The sequence below is a fragment of the Chiloscyllium punctatum genome, chromosome 13 (genome assembly GCF_047496795.1).
Source record: "Chiloscyllium punctatum isolate Juve2018m chromosome 13, sChiPun1.3, whole genome shotgun sequence".
In the NCBI taxonomy this organism is placed as follows: domain Eukaryota; kingdom Metazoa; phylum Chordata; class Chondrichthyes; order Orectolobiformes; family Hemiscylliidae; genus Chiloscyllium; species Chiloscyllium punctatum.
Genome location: NC_092751.1, coordinates 84,872,949 through 84,895,763, shown reverse-complemented (window position 1 = coordinate 84,895,763; position 22,815 = coordinate 84,872,949). Strand labels below are relative to the sequence as shown.

Genomic DNA, 22,815 nt, shown 5'->3' with positions numbered 1-22,815 from the left:
TGAGATCAATTGACATGGCATTTAGTCACTAAAATATATTAATATGAGGCTGCAGATGTTAACAACTAAATATAAGTTTTTACACAAAGCTTTATATGACAGTTAGAAACATCTGAAAACAAAGATCAAACAAAGGCTTTGACACCATCTATTAAAGAGATGTAATCCCAGAGAAATATCATTCCTTTCTCATCTTTTTGAATCCTTATTTAACTGACACTATCAACAAGTTTCTTTACTATAAAGATCATTTTTGATACCTTTGAGTTTCCTGATATGAATGTTTCAAACTTCTGATTGACTAAACTTAAGCAGTTCTCACAACTTGAATATTTCTATACAAATTCTCCTGGCTTAGAAGCTTCATAGGCTAGAAGCAATTTCTGTTGACATGCCTGGTTCCGTGAACTGAACTGGAATGTACTTGGATCACTTGCTCAGAGAAACTATTCTACTTTCTAAACTGAACTCTAGATTCTTCTGAATAAAAGCTTTGAACCTTCTTTTCTGAAGTAAAATCTAAAATCATTGCACTGTTCTGCCTGTCATAATCACAACAGCATTAGCATCTTATATATTAACACTATAGGGCCGACCAGAAACTTGACTGTAGTCCTATATCTTTTTAAAACTGATGTATTTATGTCACTGTCCAAATTATTTTCTAAACTTTTTAAAATGAAAACCTTCATAGAACTCACCAAATTCCATCTGGCTGTATTTTTACTTAAACATCCGAATTCAATTAGATATTCTACAATCAGCCTGTTAAGATAGTTCCCCTTCTATAGAGTGATAATGGATTCAGTATTCTAGGACAAGAACTGCTCTGGCAATGTTATATTTAGTAAGGACCATAGTTTATATGTGAAAAAAAGAATTCTAGAGAGATCTTTGGTCATCCTGGGAAAAATGGTACAGAATCTGATGGAGGAAGACTACTGATATCAGAATGAATTTTACACAGGTAAAGCTTCAGCTAAATTGCTGTCATTATTAAAATAATTGGCACTGACTTGAACCTAGAAAAAAACTAAACATTTGTGCACACTACTCCTTAAATACGGTTCAAGAGGTGATAAGTTTTTCTTTGAGTAAATTTCACTCTGCTTGGACTATTGTCTTTGATACTGGCAGGAATAAAATGTTTACTTCTCCTAACCACTACAGGTTCACTGTGTGAAGGCAGGATTGCATTATCATTGTGGACACATTATCATTGTGGACAAATTATCCCACCAGTTATTTGGCATTGCAGGCTGTTAATTTGAATGATATTCTTTTATGCCATTTATTTATCCAGATTGAAAAGGAATTGCTGCATTTCATGGAATTTTGTTCTGAATCCCAGCACACTACTTAAACAGTAATTTCAATTAAATAAAATGGGCAAGCTTTGGATTGATCCTAGAATATCCGTAATTGGCCAGGGTACCATTTACTTAAAGAAATTCTTCATTTTCTCTCTCAAACGCAAACACAATTTATCTGGCAATTCTTTAGTTCATCATGAATTGAATGATGTGTATTTTCAACTTTGAAATGGAAATAAATATCAGCAGTTTGTATAATAGCCAGACAGTCTGTAAAATCATATTTACATCAAAGCAGCAGGTTGAAAATACCAGTGTGCGTCAAACTCAAGCACCAGATTTATAGCATTATTCTCACCTGAACAAGTGCAAAGAAATCAAAATATACAGATCATCTTAGAATATAATTGACAAGGGCATGGAACAGGAACAGATAACAAAGTGACCAAGAATATCCATTATTTGCCCTGTCATGCAATGCATAAAACTGTACCCACCTTATCTTCGCCAGGAAATCCACTAAACTGCACAGCAGTTGAAATTCACTTTCAGCACCTCTATCGTACACTTACTAAGTAATTTGAGAGTACTGGTCCCTGATTTCAGATACTGAAGGCTATCCCCCAGACTGCAATGTTTAAGAATGGGTAACACGGAAAAATATTTTGGAGTTTACTTGTGGTTCAAACTCCATTACGTAGATCAAATGACTGGTAAGATTTCTAGGTAAGACCAACTGAATCGGTGCCTTGGTGGTGGGTGGGAATATCTCAGTTGTACCATTAGCCACAACAAATAATTGACAGAATACAATGCATGTCCTGTGTCTACCAGCTGATGGGCTTCTCATCCCTTGCAGTAGTAGATTTCATCCAATAAAAGCATATCACTTCTCAGATTCATCATACATACTGCATTCTATGGAGTATGAGAGGAGGTACAGTAGCACTCACCACATTTATGTAGTGAAGATAATCTGACCAACATAATCAAAAATAATAGCATTCAATCTCTAGCAATGGCCCATCCAATATATGCAATGGCACAATGAAAACCACATTAAGTCATGTTAATCAGCTGCATTTAGCACAGGACCCTTTGACAATCTTAAATTAATATCTAAAGAATTGGAGAGAAGAAAAAAATTACAATAATATAAACATCAAAGGTAGCAAAAGATCACTAGCCTGAAACCTTCCCTTTTAATATACATTTCTCTCAATTTAGCATCAATGGCATTTGAAGGTACCTAGAACTGGAAGATTATTCTAAGTATCTATCACGGATTATCGCTTCTTTCATTAGTTCAGAACTCTAATCCCATCACTATCTTGTTGAAACTATTGAACATTTTATGAAATTTAATAAGATTCTCTCTCTTAGCCATCTCTTTAGACAGTAAAGCTTAAAATTATTTTGGGTTCGTTCCTGATGAAGGACTTTTGACCAAAACGTCAATTCTCCTGCTCCTCAGATGCTGCCTGACCTGCTGTGCTTTTCCAGCACCACGTTCTTGTCTCTAACCTCCAGCATCTGCAGTCCTCACTTTAGCCTTAAAATTATTTTGGTCTTTTGTTGATATCTGTTCTTATACATTAAAATAATTCATACTGCCATTCACTGCACTCTCACCTTTAATTTGTGAATCCCAGGCTATGACAACTGACCTCCAAGTGAAGTCTGCTCACTGAATTTTCTTGTTGGATTGATGCCCCACAGTTATGTTTATGTGCTCTCGAATATTTACCTTGCAACCTCCAGGACTCCACTCAACATTCTTGTAATCTAACAAGTAGCCTTGATTACTTTGATTATTTGATGCTATTCCATCTGTTCCTTTACCCAGTGTTTTAACAGAGATATTATTTTGTATTAAACATATTCGGTTTAATTTTGGACCCAGCCTTATTTCCTATCCTTAACCATTTTATTACTCAGTTCATGTACTTTGCCAGCATTTCATTACTTTCTGCTGATTAAAGAGCCTTTAATTTGGAATTTCATCAAAATCTTCTGAAAGCTCAAATGACAGGAAATTTTCCTCTACGCACTGAGATCAAACGCCTTTATAAAGAATATGTTTACACATTGTTGCACATTGTTAAGCAGAGAAATCTTCCCACACTGGAGAGAATTCCTCTGTTTTAATGTCCTCAAAGTCTAGAAGGTTTATGTTCTGAACTTTTATAGGTAATTCACTAGCACACTTTATCATCCCAACTTCTGTGCAGTTAAGTGGTGGTGAGCAATCACAGGTCACTTTCCATAGGAAGAATAGGAAATTACAGGGAGACACTGAGACTGTGTTCAACGCATCTCAAGAACAAGTTAGTGAAGTTCTGAGACATTACTGGTATGATGATCACAGTTGATTGCAATGCTGGACATTTCAGATCCCAGAATGAAACCTAGCTTGATAGATCATATATTTCATTTTTGAGATTGATTAACATGGCAGTTAGTCACAAAATATTCATATGAGGCCACAGATGTTAACAACTGAACATAAATTTTCACATAAAAGAAAAAAATAAACAAATGAAGCTTCATATGACAGTTAGAAAGATCTTAAAACAAATGTTAAAACAAGGTTTCAACCCATTTTCCAACACTGTCAAAGAGATGTAATCTCAGAGAAATATCATTCCTTTCTCAGCTTTTTGAATACTTACTTAACTGACACTGTCAACAATTTTCTTTACGTAAAGACAATTTTGTGATTCCTTTCTGAATTTATTGACGTGAATGTTTCAAAATTCTGATGGACTAAACTTTATCACTTCTCACAACTTGAAGATTTTGATATACACTCTTCTGGTTTGGAAGCTTTACAGACTAGAAACAACTTCTGTTGTAGCACCTGATTCGTTGAAATGAACTGAAAAATACTTGGATCATTTGCGAGGAGAAACTATTTTACTTTCTGAAATGAACTTTAGATTCTTCTGAACAAAAGCTTTAAGCCTTCATTTCTGAAGTCAAATCTAAAGTCATTGCATTAAAGTGCTTATTCTGCCTGTTGTAATCATAACAGTATTAATGTTTTATGTATTAACACCTAAGGGTCAACCAGGCTCTTGACAGCAGTCATGTGTTTTCTTGAAAATGATGTACTTAGATCACTGTCCAAATTATTTTATAATCTGTTTGAATTTAAAAAAAACTTCATAGAATTCACCAAATTCCATCTGGTTCTATTTTTAATTAAATATCCAAGTTCAAAAATATGAAGTTAATGTATGTTAAGTACCTTTAATCACACTGGTTTACAATTTAGGAATATCAAAAAATACAAAAGATGCTTGGAAAGGAAATCAGCAACACCACAATATAACTTGCCAGCAATACTCACATCCCAAGAACAAATAAACCAAAACTTTTCCTCATAAAGATAAGATCCATTATATGATGAATTTATCTCAAGGCTAAAAATCTCAATTTAGAATAACTAGTTCACAAGATAGTGTAATGTGCATGTGCTAGCTGAAAACCATACTGAGCTTGATGTAATGTGCTCTTTGATAAAATAGACCACTGTATAGTTTCATATTTTTAATACAGCGACTTGGGTGACATATCACAAGACTTAACAACAACAATGGATCGTTAATGCCTTGGAAAACAGCTGACAGAATTGGGCTTCTCTTTTCCACTAAACATATAGCAGAATGAATACATTGTAATATATAAATCACATTCTGTTTTTCAAACCAACAGTGTGAAAAAAAGTTTCACGTGTCATTGTGCATTTGAACCTCAGTGACCAAAAGTATTAACAATGTTCAGCTTAAATTACTAAAGAGACCAGTCTTAAATAAAACAGGCAGTGAGTAGAGAGAGGCAGAGAGAGACAAAACAGCAGCACAGAAAGAGAGAGAGAGAGAAAGAGAGTGAGAGTGAAAGACAAACACTCAGACTGAAAGAAAGATGCACTTAGGGACACACATGCAGAGGCACATACATAGATAAAGAGGGAAATAGAGACAGCGAAAGAGAGAAATAGAGATTGAGAGAAGGTGCACACATTACCTGGTCTCAGCAGTGACGAACCTGTCCTCCATGAAGCTACCAAAGTGAGGAAGGGTTGGTGAAGAGACAGGCAGCAGTGAAACCAGAATTATTGTTAAAAACATGTGCAAGTGAGGCTCAAGTAAACAATCACAGCAGGAAAATGTAACACCTTGAAATAAGTATTAAAAAGGTTCCCGCAAAATAGGAACACACATATGAATATTTCATCAGATAACATTCCTGATTTGTTCCAGCATTTGACAAATCACTTGTCTGCTCCCTATGATTGAACCAGATATTTGAACTATAATTAGATAAGACCATGTATTTTGTGGGATGGAAGAATATGATGGAGGAAAAAGAATAAATCATGATTGTTCTAAGTGAAATTGATAGGACAGGAGGTTATAAACAGGAGGGAGGCAAGTTACAGCAGACTCCCAATCAGTTATCCACGAAGGTTGGGAGGGTGGGAGAGTAAGCCTCATGTTGTGATGGTCACACAATGATTGCAACACAATAATATTAAGGGAGTATTATTTTCAATGTGAGAACTTCTCAACAGCAGTATTTAGTGGTTGAGGTTGAGCATCTTCTACCATAATGCAACTGTTATTTGCTTAAAGTTTGTGCACATTACAGATGTAGTAACCACCTAAAAAATGTAACAGTAATGGCTCATGCATTGCTACTGTGATCAACCTTCTTCCTCTATGTTAAGGGCCTTTGTGTTGGGATCAGTGAAAAAGAAACAGAGCAAGTATAACTGATAGAGAAGCTGGTGTTTCTCTATCCCATGCAATGGTTACAGGAACTGTTCAATCTGTTGTGCAGACTTTTTCTTCTAACTAAACTCTGTTGATCTCATGTTATAGATCAACAGTTATTTTATGCAGATCGATACCTTTTCAAATAACAGTGTTAATTGTAGCAAACTACAGTTGAAGTCTTGTGAATTGTAATTTGTTGAAATCCTGACTGTAATACAAAAGCATCCATTGATTCAAAGTACCTCCTCCCTTATGAAATTCACTGTGAGGCATGCTCCGTAATGCAAACTCTAAGGGCCAGGAGACTAGACAAAGTGTGGGTGGGGGAATACCTTGAAAATTTGCAAGGATTACAAATCTTCAAAGATGCACTTCCACATTATACATTGTAAAAATGGAACAATTTGTATTGGAGAGCTCACCCAAAAATGGCAGTTTGCCAGTTTTAAAGTCATTTATTCAGTACCAAGACCAGCACTTAAGATAAGTCGAAGTACAATACTTGTATAAGTACAATGCCTTTGTGCTTCAACAACTTCGCTGACCGTTGATAATGAGATGTGCTTGAATCCGTAGAGAACAATGAAAAGAAAACTACTGAAACAAAATAAAATCAGTGAACTTGTGCACGGTGCTGAATGAATTACAATTTCATGCAACCCACCAATCACACGATTAGTTGACGCACAAAAAACACACTCACCAAAAGGGATATTATAGGCTAATTTTATTTTTGTGGTGATGACATTCATTGAAAAAAAAAATCAACAGCCAAGACAGTCATTGTGGTGTCAACGATTCTTCAGGCTTCAAGCAGCATTAAGTCTTTGGCTCACTACCTACCAATCCCTCCCTCCATTCCTAAGGTGAATTATCTAGATATGTGTAGAAAAGTGACAGTGAACTAGTTTAGTGTTAATGTTGGGAAAGTTGAGTGAAGTGACTTTTAAAGTGGTAACAGGTTCATCATTTGCTGTAAAGTATAATCATGATGAAAATCAAAAGACTGTTGCTAGAATCTCAGATGGTGACAAAACTTTTCAAGAAGGCATGTCAAGTTGTTGTATATCTTCATACAAGTGGACGATGGATTAGTATTGGGCTGTGACTCATGAGAAGAAACAATAACTGGACAGCCCACTTTATTTCCTTTTCTGTTTAATCAAACTTTATAGGAATGGGCTTCTGATTCACTCTTGCCCATTTAGTACTGTGGCCTAAGACCAATTCATACCCTATTATTTTGAAACATATCATTTAGAGTCATAGAGTCATAGAGATGTATAGCATTTCAGATATAAATAAATGTTAGAGAACTGATGTTGTGTCAGTGAGAAAAAAAGTATTTAGGTTTCAATGCCAAAAGTTTCACCATCAGAATTGTTAATGAAAAGCTATTTCCTAGCAACAGTCTTAAATGAACATAGACATGGTCAGATACAAGACAAGACAACTCCACACGAGCAGACAACACCAGTAACTATACAGAATAAACAAACTATGTAATCTGCTCAGAACACACCTAAGATTTTAAAAATTCCTAGACAAACAGAAATCCTGCTCATGTAGGCTCAACTACCATCAAAATAGAAGAAACTGGATGAGACACCAGAACAAACTATTTGGATATTTCAAATACCTAAACTGTAAATTGATTTTATTGTTTAATAAATTTGCAAGCAATTGACTTATTTTAGTTATTTGTTACATGGGCAGAGCTTTCATGGAAACAAACTATGTGTTAGATGATTGGTTAGTTTGGCTTTGAAATATCCAATTAGAACAAACATATAAAGGAGATATATTAAAGAACCAAAGAGTCCCATGGCTGCCATTCACAAAACACAACTTCGACTAAAAGCTATTATGCAGTGTTCCAATAATCACCAATAGTAAAGATACTGCCAGGTACAGGGCCACACACAATAAAATGTTTCAGATTCAGTCCACCGCCATGCCTCCCCTCAAATGTTGGATGCATTTGTAGTCAGCTGTTCAGCATTTACAATTGGACCTATCTCAAGGGAGACAGGGACAAAAAAATTAAGATGCAGGATTCATATCTTTCTTACTATTCAATAAACTTCACTGGAAAGAGCAATTGTTGAATATTGGGGAGGGTGTTATCAGACTTGACTAAGATAACTACCACTTGCCATCAAAAAGGTTGTGAATGAGAAATGCACTAATGAAGAGGTACTGAAGAGCTTCTCAGAGGGCACTGAATTTCACATCTCACATCCCACATTTACCAGTACTTGAGCCAATTGAAGCTACATGGCAAAGGAATAATCTGCTATTTCTACAGAATACTGTTTGGACAGGGTTGGAGTTGTACCAGAAAGAAAAGCATCCTATTCATATGTCTAACCCCAGATTACTGGGCTCATTGAAGTGTGATATATTGACTCAATCCAAGTACTGGAGATTTTGAACATGGACACTAAAATTTTGCTTCTCATCATTGTGTTCTAAAAGTTAAAATTCTTGAAATGATGGAGTTTAGTTACGTTTTGTGATTGGCACATGGAGATGCAGTATCTCCCTACTGGCCTACAAAATACTACATTGAATACAAAACTTAAGACCTAGAGGAATCACAATTTCCTGGTGCTACAAAATTCTTCACACTTAGTTCATACTGCAGCTTGTTAATTTTGCACCTCTCCATTCCAGAGATTAAAATGCAAGCTGACAACTGTCAAATTAGAGGTCTTTTCCCCCCAATTTTTAATTTTGTTTAAATTTATCGCATGTATTTTTGTCCATCAAATGTGGATGTACTTAGTTGGCAGGTGGGACGATCTGGGTCATACAACTTCTATTTTGTTGGCATCTGACTATGTATTTGAAGAGAGTGGATAGTGATCCAGATAGCACCTTGTGTTGGTTCCCTCACTCATTCCACCCTATTAGACCTTCACGCAACCGTATTCAAGATGAACGTATCACAAAACAGGCAAGATTACCAACGTTACTTCACTGTCTATCATGAAAATGACAGGAGGATTTCTTTTCCTCACTACAGTGATTGAACATTTCAAAACTAGGCCAAAAGTATCAAGAATCAGAAATTCTGTTGAAGATAAACTTTCAGTTTAATAAAATGAGAAGTGAAGAAATGAACCTCAGAACATATAAGCCACAGAAGAGATACTGCGAAAGCCAGCATTATTCACTAAATAAAAGTGACAAAACTACAGAGAAAGACAATAGCTGCTGGAAGGAAAGGTGAGAAATGTAAGATTACAGCTTATATCATGCTGATTTTAGTTCACAACTATTTTAAAGGCAGGTAAAGCCATATCTGTCTTTCTCAGCCACTGCAGTTAGGGGTAGGTCCCACGCACAGAGGGGCTCCAGCCGAGGCCCATAGCTTAAACTATATTTCAATCTGCTTGCAGTCTTAACATAGGGAAATAACTGTCTTCCAGGTGGGGAAGGGAATGTTACTAAAGATAAGAGAATAGATTAGACTCACAGGAAGAGGCAAGGCTATCACGGCAAATGTTAGATGCAGAATGACTCCAGCGTGCAGAAAACAGACCATCAAAGCACATGATATGTACAAGCATCAGACAGGTAAAAAGGCCAGAGCTGCAAGACATTAACAAAAGCGTACATGAGCATGTACAAGTAAAAACTGTCAGGCATGGTGTACAGAAAGCATACACAGCAGCAGCTTGAAATATGTTTGTAGGGAGAATTTTGCATGTACACAGTCATTAAGGAGTCTCGCAACCCGGTCCCCATAGTGCCACTCCATGATTTTCTCTACAAAGTGCTAAACTCCTATCAGCATTTGCCTAAGTCAAAATTATATCTTGTCAGTATTCATTACATACATAACCAAAACCAAGGCAATTTGGCTAGAGTTTCTTTTAGCTCCAAGTACCATTTTGTTTGTTGATGCTGAGCTCCAGCCCCATCTAATATTTATTCCCCCTTCCCCACCACGAAAGGAAGGCTAAAGCAATAAGGAACCATATCCTCAGCCAATTTAAATCTTGCTTACCCTGTTGTTTAATAACATTTGTCCTTTTCTCAGTTAAATTGGACAAACACGACCAATTTCCACATCTTTCAGCCATCATCATTTCAAGAAACATAATGGCACAGGTTGGGTGGATGGGGAATGTTCTTCAATCCTGTGCTATCATGTTTCAATACAAAACTCTGAAAAAAAATAAAATCTAGGCCTTCTTCAAATCAGTTCAGTGTATTGCCCTTTTGAAAAAAAGCAAACTAAGGAAAAGCCTGCAATTACATCAGGAAGTTTCAAAAAGGTGGATAAGGAATGGTGTCATCAGCTTGCTACCTCTGCAAATCAGCCATCTTTCAGAAGCTTAAGTACAGGATATGATTTTATAAAGTCACAACAACTTCCCAGTAAAGTGCAAAAAGACAGGACGATAGACAAGACAACAAAGAAGCACAGATATACAGACAAATGGGATGAAGATACTACTGTCAGAAAGAAACCCCTGTTTACTGCTCCCCATTCTGGATCAACACCATTTGGGATAGCATGCACTCATCAGAGTGAAGAACATGCATTTTTTTTTATATGGAAACTGCATAAAAACAAAATCACTCCAGTTTAGTGTTTTTCATGCTGGGTCTGTGACAAGTAGTCTGCTGTGCACATAACCCATGTCCTGTGATCATCATGTATTCAAGGTTCCCAGGCAATGGGATTGGCCAGCTTATATTACACGATTAGTTTAAAATAATGCTTTCACACACAAAAAAAATTTTTTTTTTAAAAAGTATATTTTTGAAAAGTCATAATGATCTTTAAGCATAGCCGCTGAAAATTGGTTTACTTAGCAATAGAAGATGAAGGTGTTAAATTTGGGTGTTAGGAAACTTTGAGCAAATTTGTATTGATTGAATATTATTTCTTCACAGATGATGAAGACATTGTCCAACAAATGTTTTAAAAATAAAAATGACAATCCATGGTTAAATGGGTCAGTGCAACCACTGTGTGGCTGATATCAAAAATGTGGAGACCTGTTTAGGTTTTGATTCGGGGAGAAGGAAGGAGGAGGTGAGAGTTGAATGGATAAATTAGATGGCACTGACTTTAGGCAATGAAGCAACTGATGATGACATGGAGGCAAAAAAAAAGCAAACCTTTTGGGATAGGTCAAGCATCAAGTGTCAAACCTGCACACAAACACACAAAATATCACCAACTCTCATCATGCAAACATGCAGTGAGTAAGCACACTAACCAGCCATGGAGGAAATATCCCAGCCATGGAGGCAATATCCCAGCCATGGAGGCAATATCCCAGCATGGGTAGAATGTCACAATCAAGGAGGGCATGTCTCAGCCATGAAAGGAATGCCTCAATCATGGAGGCATCCAGCAAAAATTGGGTTAGTTTTTGGTTTGGAAAAGGAACAGCCCATTGCAGGTTGGATATTTCCCTATGTCACAACCAGACAAGCAGTTTACCTGAAAGGCCTCTTTTTGTTTCAGCTGTCGCCATGGAACAGAATCTTCAAGAACACAATACTGAGGAAGTCTATTTGCCCACGTGTCACACCTGTATCGCTTACTGTGTCCATGAAACAAACTCCAACCAGAATTTTAAGAAGCCTGCCTCCACTTATGTAATTAGTCAAAATTTATTCCTGCTTTGTCCTGTTTCTTAGCTGCCTGGTCGAGAGCATCCTTCAGAATAGAACTCAGTCAGAAACTTCTCCACAGAATACCCCTCCAGTCTCATTGGTTCCCAAGTGATTTGATGACATTTATTTTAGTGCTTTGTTGATATAGTGTCCTGTCAAGTGTTAGCACTGTGTAACAAACCCTAACTTGAAATTAACTGTTAAATACTGGTAAATAGGACAAGCAAATACTGGCATGCAAATGTTTAATACCTTACTTGAAGTCTCACATTTACTGGAATGCTTTCTTTACTAATATTCATTTTGAATGTTCAGTTTAATGTTTAATGTCAAATCTGCATTCTGATGTAACTGTGTTAATACTACAAAACACAAAACTTTCACTTCAATGTATCAGAACTCCTTCATTATCATGATGGCACAGTCTTTCAACAGGGAGCTACTCCACAGACCTCTGACTGGATCCTCCACCAGTACACAAATATAAATAGCTTCTTCATCAAGAAAGAGCTCCTTCTTAAACTGGATTGAAGTTATAATTCTAGAACAATAATTTAGAATAAATCAATTTTCCAAAATTCATAGTTCAGTTTACTTTCTTTCAATAAAGTACTTTGATTTGAGTTATTTATATCAGATTCCCTACAGTGTGGAAACAGGCCCTTCAGCCCAACAAGACCACACCGACGAGTAACCCACCCAGACCCATTTCCCTCTGACTAATGTACCTAATACTATGGGCAATTTAGCATGACCAGTTCATCTGACTGGCACATCTTTGGACTGTGGGAGGAAACTGGAGCAAACCCACACAGACACGGGGAGAATGTACAAACTCTACACACAGTCGCCCAGACTGTGCTATGAGGCAGCAGTGCTAACCACTGAGCCACCGTGCCACTACAGTGTTCAGTCGTCCTGTCCTTTTTTAGGTTGGCTTAGTAGTACCACATCTCATGCCTCCAACAGAATTTTAAACTAAGAAAAGCAGCATTAATGAGTCCAGTTCATTGCATTTATGTCCAGATTCTGTTACCTCTTTTCATAGAGTCTGGCTTCTGTCAGTCCTTTTAATGGCTGTACATAATCCAATTGATGTCAATAAAACATTGAAAACTTGTATTCTTAGCCATTCATGAATAGACCAGAATTTACACTGCATCTAATTTTTGTTAATGTTCAGTCCATGTTCAACATTTTAGTTAGACTGAAGATCATATTATTCACAAGCTTGGAACACAGTTTAAAGAGATACTCTGAGTGGTGGACTGCCCAAACATCTGAAAGAAAAGCTAAGACTCACACATTCGGTTATTGACTCTATGGTATTTTAACTCATTTAATGGATCATTCCAATTCCAGTCAAACTGTTCAAAAATTCATTCACTAAGGACATCTTTCCACCTTAAAAATGTTCAGAAAATATTGTGGCAATGCCATTATTACATAATATTAAAGATAATTTCTCAGGTCATTTTAAGTGGTCACTTCACTTAACCTTTGTGCTCTATATCTCCTCTTGATTTCCTGATGTCCCACCCCGACCATGCTGCTTTCAACAAACAGAAGTGTAGCACACTAAAGTGATACCCAAAGCAATGTAGTTTATAACAACAATGCATGAAGAACTACAAGTTTAAACTTGGTAATGGGACAACATGTATTGCTGGTTGTAATCAACATTTATTCTTTAGGTGGGGATCTATGTATTGAATAACTGTGATAACTTTCTAACAGATTAGGTATGAATAAAACTCTATGTAATTTTAGGCTGATCACAGAGGTGTAACAGTGCAGAGGGAGGCCATTCGTATCTTTATTAGCCTTACAAATGAATGTCTTTACCTAGTGCCAATCTCTTGATTTTCCTGAGCATTCCTACATATTATTTCTATTCAAATAATCATCTAATTCCTTCTTGAATGCCTAAATTGAACCTCTTCCATGCCCTAACTATTCACTACGCAAAAGTTTATTTTTCTCACACAAACAAAAATTTCTGGAAAGTCTCAGCAAGTCTAGCAGCATCTGTGGAGAGAAATCAAAGTTAATGTTTCGGGTTCAGTGACACTTCTTCAGAATGAAGACCCATCAATCTGAAGAAGGATCACTGGACCAAAAACATTAAGTCAGATTTCTCTCCACAGATGCTGTCAGACTTGCTGAGATTTTCCAGCAATTTCTGTTTTTGTTTCAGATTTCCAGCATCCACAGTTCTTCCAGGTTTTAAAATAGTTTCTCACCTCTTCTGCTTCTTTGTATTTTCTTTATTTTAGATTTTGGACCAAATTGGGAAAAGGACTGCTTTAAACCTGCTGGAGGAGTTGCTGCATTTTAAAAACAGTTACTGGAATTCATTGTGAGTTATGTCTCCATTGTTGCTATATTCAAGTAATGGGAGAGAGATCTAAGGATCTATTGTGGTGGGTGTTCAGAGTGAGCTTTGCCCAGCTCCAGACTGTTGATTGGTTTATACAATTGGGAATAGTGGTAGATGCCAGAGGTCACTCAGCATGACAACAACTCTGGTTGGCTCCTGGGCAGGTGAACAATTTAGGTGTGAATAATACAGGAAGACTTTGTAGTTTTCCTCCAAATTGTAGAAAAAGTGTCTCTCTCTTCCAATCCTTGCAATGAAGTAATTAATGACTGGAAGACAGTTAGTTATACTCTCCCATCTGTTGCCATCAGCTGTTGCCTTGAACCAGAAACTGAAATTATTGAAAAAAATCTAGAAATAAGGAGAAAGGAGAACAGAAAGTCTTCAGAATGCAAAAAGGACACCTCATCAAATCCTGTGCACTGGTGCTATTATACTGCTTTCCTCCAGTGTTTTTCCCTCCATCCACAACACCCATGTTTGCTAAAAAGCAAAATCCTGTGGATACTGGAAATCTGAAGCAAACGTAGAGAATGCCGAAGAAACTCACCAGGCTGCAGCATCAATGGAGAAAGAAACAAAGTTAAAGTTTCAACCCTGATATGATTCTTCTTCAAAACTCATGTTTGTTTGTTTGACTGTATATGTCTGTATGTGTTTATGTAGTGTTTTAGGAAGGGAATTATTTCAACTAGTTGTCGATAATTCATATTTTCATTTGTCTTCAATTATAATTGATTTGTTTGTAACAATCAAAAACAACAAATGCTGGAGATCACAGTGGGTCAGACAGCATCCATGGAGAGAGAGCAAGCTAATGCTTCATGTCTAGATGACTCTTCATCAATTAGTGGTTCTTATTAAATTCAGTGCTTTCTTTCTCTTGAACAGGTAAATTAGGGACTTGGAGTCCTTTGATTCAACCTTTAATGATGATAACACTGGGAGTAATGGGGCTTGAGTATCAATGCAAATTTCCAAGTGGGCTATGAAAATGTGAAACCACCGGTGCTCACCCAACCCCACCCATTCCCACACTAACAACATCATGATTTCTCACTTTTAGGTTCTGTCATGCCCCTGCTAGCCTCTGTGGTTCTCCATCTCAGACAGCTGGTTTTTCCAGCTTTGATTTATGCAAGCTCCTCTCCTTTGATTACTATTGGTAAAGCCTTCATCTACCTTGTACCTGGCACTTGGCATTTTCTCCCAACCCCCCCCCCACTTTTGCTTTAATGTCTCCATGATTAGATTTCTGAACAACTCCATGATTGCCTTCTCAGAATCCATTTTTTAAACAGCTTTTTTTTCCAAACTATATGACTCTATGACACCCAAATAAGAAAAATATCTACAGACACTCCAACCACACGGGGATGAATGTAGATTTCTCCAGCTTCCTCATTTCCCCTCCCCCCATCTTATCTCAGTCCCAACCCCCAGATTCAGCACCACACTCTTGACCTGCAATCTTCTTCCCGACCTCTCCGCCCCCATCCCCTCCCCGGCCTATCACCATCACCTCCTTCCACCCATCGTATTCCCAACGCACCTCCCCCAAATTTTATCTCCCCCCTACATTTTATCTCAGCCTACTTGGCACACCAGCCTCATTCCTGAAGAAGGGCTTATGCCCGAAACGTCGATTCTCCTGCTCCTTGGATGCTGCCTGGCCTGCTGTGTTTTTCCAGCACCACATTTTTCAGCATTTAAACAAATGTTTGACCAGTCCACTATTATGCCAAAGAGGGCAATTATTACAAGCCTTGTGCACAATACATCTCAATAATACATTTCTAATGCATTTTAAAGTGATAGTACCGTTTAATCAGCCTATTTACATTAGGCCTTCTATCAATCAGTTTATCTTGCAATATCCATGGATATTAGATTTAAAGCCACCATATGGATTTGATTCATCAGTTGGATAAAAACAAAACTTAATCCAAGTTTTACTAGTCACAATGATTGCTACATAAAGCCCAACAAATTGAAATTTAGCAGAGTATACTAGGATATTCCCTACTGTTCAGACACACAGGAGTGATCATCAAAACTAATCTATTATCAGAGCTCATGGAATAATACCAGGCAACTATAACTGAACAATCAACTAAGTTAACACTTTGCTGAAACATTACGATTTGTTAGCTTGCTTCAAACCTGTATTAGGGGCGTGGAACTGATGTGCTTTAAGAACTGCAACAGTGAGGAGAGATTGTAAGGTGTTTGACAGTCTCAGATAGAGGGAGAACAAAAACACTGAGAAAATTTCTCATTTTTGGAAATTAAGACATTATCTATCTTTATACCCAGTAATGACAGAAAGGGTAGAAATTTTGATTAGCAGCATTAATGTCTTAAGATTTGATGCATTAATAAGCTTCTTGTACAACATCGACCTGAAGCAGTAATTTGGTTTAAACCACATTTAAAAGTAAAGCAGTATAAAGTGGTATAAACCTGTACGCACAGGAAAATTGCAAATGGGAATTTCTACTCTCTTGTCATTTATTAATAGATGTGTGGTGGTTTCAAACTCTCAACACTTGGGATACAATGCCTTTCGTAGGTCCCAGCTCAGGTGCTACCTCTTTAATGCAACTGCTACAGAAATTAAACTGATGAATAGTCTGACTTCAAATATTGGATTATGATTCTTAGTGAGTATTAAGTTCTTCATTTAATCAGGATACAAAGAAATTGGAAAGGATCTAATGGTATTTTTTTTTTAATTATATTTTTATTTCAGAGAAAAAGTGCTGGTATATACAGAGAAATAGCAAACCAAAGCAGCCAAGCACAGAATACAGGAACCAAATGGTCACACTACGCCTTTCATCAATTTCACTACATCGAACCCAAGTGTTTTCATTTACTCCTCTCTAACCTACTCATCTACTCAGCTCAAATCATTCACAAAATATGATTTTAACAGGCCACAGTTGTACAGAATTGTCAGGGTCAGTGGGAAACTGCAGATGCAGCTCAGACTCCAGTGCCACGCACTAGGTCCCAAATCACCACAACAATGTAGTGCCCTTTCATAGAAATAATGAAGGTATAACATATGTCACATATTTTGCAGCTCAACAGATTAATTATTTATCTCATGGAACCTAGAATTCTATGAAATTCTTTTAAGTTTTCCCCTTATTGCAATGAAAACTACAGAGGGCTGATCTAGCTAATTTCAACAAAGGGGTTGCAATTTGCCTCAGTACTGATGAGTCAATTTAAAAATTGGAATAGAATTATGAGAAGCAAAAACCTGCAATTAGGTTTCCCTCTCCTGATTACCATCTATTGATAAAGGTTGGAAGATGTCAGGAGGAAACTGTAGGTCTTGCTGCTAAAGACTGTTGACATGCAGTCCCAATGAGCTGACATTTGAATGACTACCATATAGACAAACAGAAATGAACTACAGCATGAATCAGCACCTTCAATAGAGAAGTGAAGAGGAGAAATGTATTGCATGAGCTCAATCCAGTTTTTTTTGCAAAATCACAGTGAAATATGTTATACATTTCAATCGCAATCATTATTCAAATCCTTCTACCCAGTTTTATTTTAATTTACCTTCAGCTCGATCTACTACATTTTACATATTACCTTCAAACGTTAAACAAGTGAGAAGATACTTGGTAATTTCCTCATTTATGAAGGAATGCTCACACAATACAATTACCAAAGAATACCATGTCTAACGGGTTCTTATAAAATTGGGTAATCATTCCTAATGTACATTCATCTCAATTCACTGTTAGTAGCCCCTCGTCTTCACTGTCCCAAACAAAAACCTTTCATGTAGTGGTGACTTGGACTCAATTGCTGGATGCATTTTTTGCCTTCTGCCTTTACTGAGCTTAGTCTGGGGCATTCCATAGTGTACACAGCCCAGACTGAACCTGGATTCAGTATGAATTACTCAGCATGATTTCCTTTTCTTACCTTCAGTACCATGACCCAATCTTAAAAATACTTGTTGGCTAATATGAATCCTATCAGAAACCCAGACAAAAAGCTAACATTCCTGCTATGCTGGGCTGCTTTGTGAGAGAAGCTAAGCAATAACAGATCAACTATTTAAACAATATTACAGGAACCCTGTTCACCTTTCACAAGAATTTGGACTACGTAATGGGAATGAGGTTGGGTGAGGAGTACAGAACACCAAGAGGCCAACAGTTGTACCTGAAATTATTAGTTAACTAACTCATCAAAAGAGCAGATACCAGCCTTCTGCTTATATCTATCATACTTGGATGGGCAAATAATTGTGGGTCAGGGCTTTGGTGGATGGTCACCAACAATAAATAAGTTTCAGAGTTTATCAAAGATGTTGCACTGCACATTTCAATAGACTGTGCAACAATCATTAAGCAGCTACTTGTGATTGGCAAAATGAACAAATCCTCTTTGCCAGGGGATGTAATGTGGTGTATTTTCCAGAAAATCATTCCCATTTTCTTTCAATCCTTTACTTCCCTGAAGACTCACTGTCTGACCTACTGTCAGGCTCAACTGTGTTGTGCAAGCATTCCCTCAAGCTTGACAGCACCTATCATTTTAACTTCTATCATTGAGACAACAACGGTCCTCTAAAACTGCAATCTTTCTCAAACACAAGGCAGCTCACAAAGTATTAATTCCCTAAAATCTCTCTGAAAGGAAGTCAAAGATACAAAAGTTGACTCTTTGTACAGAAACAGGACTTTTAGCATTTTATTGGCAGAGAAACCTTCATACATGGAGAAGTACTGTGCTGCTTAGAGCACTACAATACAACAGAGGAGGGATGTAAGGCTAAGGACACTCAACAAGCACTTTGTTTAACTTGTTTTGAAGATTTGATGTTCTCATACTACTTTTTTTATAGCCACTATTACAGTAATATGCTCTTTTGCTTTATTTAGTAACTCTATCTTCAAGTGTCTTATTACACGTGGGCAGTTTAACCTTTAATATTAAGGATCTGTGCAGACAGACCATGATGCCATTTGCGCAATTTGGCAAAGCGTGGACCTTTTACTTCATGTTCAAACTTTTCCCTGTGGCATAGAGAAAGAGAGAAAAAGAGAGGAGGAGAAGAGTAAGGCATTAGGGAATACAGCCTCCACTCTTCTGACCTTACAACTGTATAGCAAGCAAAATGCATTATACAAATGACAAGATTTAAAACATGTCCCCAGATGATCCATTGTTGCAACAAAGACAAAGGTATTTTGCACATTGGTTTCTCAACTGTTAATAGCATTTATATGGTAACCCTTTACATGGAAAGAAGTTGATCATTTTTATGTAGAATTAGGAACAATGTAAGCGACCCCCATTCATTAGTATAGATTTGGCAGGACACATTTATGGATTTGGGGAAGTGGGGAGCAGGATGGTAATAGTGGCAGCACAGGTTTGGGTATTGGGGTTGGAAACATAGCTTATTTGGAAACACCATGATACAATAGTAATGCCTCACTGTGGTCACCAAACCATACCTATCCCTTTAAACAGTGTGAACTTAGACAATGATATCCTTTAACTGTTGGCACATACCTACAGAACCCTGAATGTCATAAGTGGAACCAGATGTAGGATTCTTCATCAATTTCAACATGTTCATCTAAAGTTTTAAATTAACTGTTTGTTATCTTAATAACCCCAACTTTCTATAATTAACTAATATTGAATGTATTGCTAAGTGTATAAATGTGTTTTAATGGTAATATGCCTGAAGTATGTGCTAAGTGGGCCAATGACTGCTGCTCTTGCCAGAAGCCTACCTTGATCTTTTCATCGCATCCTCATCTGGATCTTGCACTAGAAAACAAAAGATCTAAATGAATTACCATCCCGAGTGAAATATACTCACAACACATTTAAATGCTAATCCTAAAGATCTGTTTGCAGAGGATGTTTCACAAGAAGATGGAAGCCTCCCCTGTTCTAAATATCTGAGGGTTCAGTTTTATATGAAACTTAATCTCAGAGATGGGTCTAATCACTGTTGAATCTCAGCACATGCCACATTTTGGCAGTAAGTGGAAGTGACTAGAAAATCTGCCCTACGACCAGCTAATGCTCAATTTGGTCAATGTTATTACAGCTTGACAGCAACACCATTCAACAGTTAAAGAATGAAAAATTTCAAGTAAATCCTGCAAGTCTGTGAGCTAGATTTGAATTCAAGAAAATAAAGGGAAATGGCCCCCACACAGTTCCATCAGAAAGGGATGGACTCTCTTCCTGGGCTGTGTTGAAGATAGGATCTGACAGTTTACCACATTGCACCATCCAGCTTGATTAAAAACAGGATTTCTCTGAGGATATCACAGTTCTGCCTAAAAAAGGAAGGAGACCAATGAAGAGGAGGACTTCATACTGAAAAATCCATGTCCTATAGCCCGTTCAATCAGATGTGCACATGGTGGATTCACTCTTGCACTCCTACACATGTCCTCCATTCCTGTTTTTGGTAAAATAGATTTATTTTGTGCAGTTTACATCACATGCATTAAACTTTTTAATCTTCAAAGTGGGAGATGGATTGTTTAAACAGCACTGTATACTCAATATTACACAGTGATTCTACTGAGTTGGAGATGTGGGCATGACAAGAGGAGAGAGATACATTGAGAAAGGGAAGAATATTTATTAAATAATCATATTTTAAATTAACTAACACTTTATTTTTAAATTCTGACCGATTTCAGGATTTTTTTTATTAAGTTATTTTTGGGTGAAGAAAAATTAAAACTCTAGAGGTTTGGCATAAAAATGTGTAGTACGAGCAGACCTGTTATTTTCTTCCATTGGTTTCATTCCTTGATTGTTAATTTGTTAAAACCCCTCATAATTCCCACTCACCTGGGCATTCTGCTCAATGACAATCTGCATCACAGTCCATCCCAGCAAGGTTGGTACATCTGCTGGAATTTAGCTGTTAATTGGGGTGCCTGCTGGAACTGTGCTGGGTCTCTAACTGGCAATGACATTCATGCATGTTTTGCTTAGATGTTCACAGAAGAGCATGGAAAAAGCAGAAATTAGTTTCTACCAGCCAGTGGGTCAGTTTTGTTTGGGAGGTAATTTGGGAGGTGGTGGGGAGGGCATGAAGATAATCAGGCTCAGAATTGCTTGAGGGTTAAATATTTGCTCCTGCATTTTCAGTAATGTTACGTTATAACTGTACCACAATAGCATAGAGGAACACCAGAATCCTGGCTAAATACAGTGAACATGTGTCCTCATACACCTGCATTTTGCTCAGGAGATAACACGTGATATAAAAACAAAACAAAAACATCATTATACTGGTCAAAACTGTCCTAATTAAGATACTTAATTTCTTTTATTCTTTCACATGATTTGGGTATTGCTAGCATGGTCTGCCCATCTCTAATTGCAATGTGTAGAAGCCACTTCTTGAATTGCAGAAATCTGCGTGATGTAGTTACACCCATTGTGCCATTTGGGATGGAGTACCAGGATTCTGACCCAACAACACTGAAAGAATGTGATATTGTTTCAAGTCAGGATGGTGTGTGGCTTGGAGGGAACTTGACTGTGGTGGTGTTCCCAGGTATCTGTTGCCCTTGATCTTATATCTGGCAGAAGTCACAAGTTTAGAAGGTGTTGTCAAAGGAAGGCTATTTTCTGCTTGATGCCTTCCAATGTGGTCCCATTCTCCCTTTCCATGAGACAATTGGCATACGCCCTAGAAAATGTTGCAGAAAATTTTACTAGTTCAAAATAATTCTGTTACTTATTCAAGAAGTAAACATTTTCATAGATCTTAGGAGAAGAGAATGACATCTTACTCCATAGACATGGTAAAGTAATTGCTTCCATTGAGAAATTGCAAGGAAAGTGCAGAGTAAAGCTACCTCCACACTGCACCATCAAGCATCCTGTATTGGGTATAGCATGAATTTGGTCAAAATGAAAGCCTTCTCAGTACTGGTAAGTCAAGCATGTGTGGATCAGGCACAGAGTAAAGTTTCCTCTCCTCTGTCCTATCAAGCACATTAGGATCTGATGCAGTGAAAGTCAGTTACAGAGTAAAGCTCCCTTTCCTCTGCTCTATGTAACCTCATAGAAGCACCTTCTACTGCACTATTCCCGAAAGTGAGACTGATCATTTGGTGTGAATGACAGGCCATTTCATTTTGTGGACCTGTACCTAGTGAGAACCAGGTTCATTCTTCGTCAGCTCACTTCAGTTCGGACCAGCGGAAAGAAAGAAGGCTTTTGTCTCACCAGTTTGGACTGGATGTAACCTCAAGTTTCAATAGTAATGTGGTCGTGTGCACCACTCACTTCTCATCACTTTACAGAATGAAAGCTCCTCTATACTTACAGTATTGTGTTCCAGTCATCTGAGCAAGGATACGAAAAGATTTGGACTGCAAATTGGCAGCCCGGCGAGTCCATTCATCCAGCTCCTGCTGGTGAGTTTGTTGGGGCTTGTTAGAGTTACGAACAACAGCCTGGTAGACTGGAGAGGCACTGTCGACTAGAGCATCTTTAACATGTAGGTTACTGCAATAACAGAGAGAGTTTCATTTTACAATTACACATCCTAACCCCTAACACATCACTGTGACTCTCCAGCACCGGCAATCCCAACATCTGCCGCAGCATTCAACTGCGGTGGTGTATATTCAGGTGGAGAAAGACATTTTTTAGCTCTTCTTTG

At 37.4% G+C, this 22,815-nt stretch overlaps 1 protein-coding gene across 1 annotated transcript in view; it reads right to left on the bottom strand.

Annotated features, from left to right (window-relative positions):
- LOC140484474 (LIM domain-binding protein 3-like) overlaps positions 1 to 22,815 on the bottom strand; it is a 209,769-nt gene that overhangs the window by 77,733 nt on the left and 109,221 nt on the right. The window contains exons 9-12 of the mRNA XM_072582883.1: positions 22,477 to 22,658; positions 19,901 to 19,937; positions 19,076 to 19,171; positions 5,343 to 5,378 (exon numbers count right to left, since the gene is read on the bottom strand). Coding sequence (XP_072438984.1) covers positions 5,343 to 5,378; positions 19,076 to 19,171; positions 19,901 to 19,937; positions 22,477 to 22,658 — 351 coding nt within the window. The remainder of the gene's footprint in view (positions 1 to 5,342; positions 5,379 to 19,075; positions 19,172 to 19,900; positions 19,938 to 22,476; positions 22,659 to 22,815) is intronic.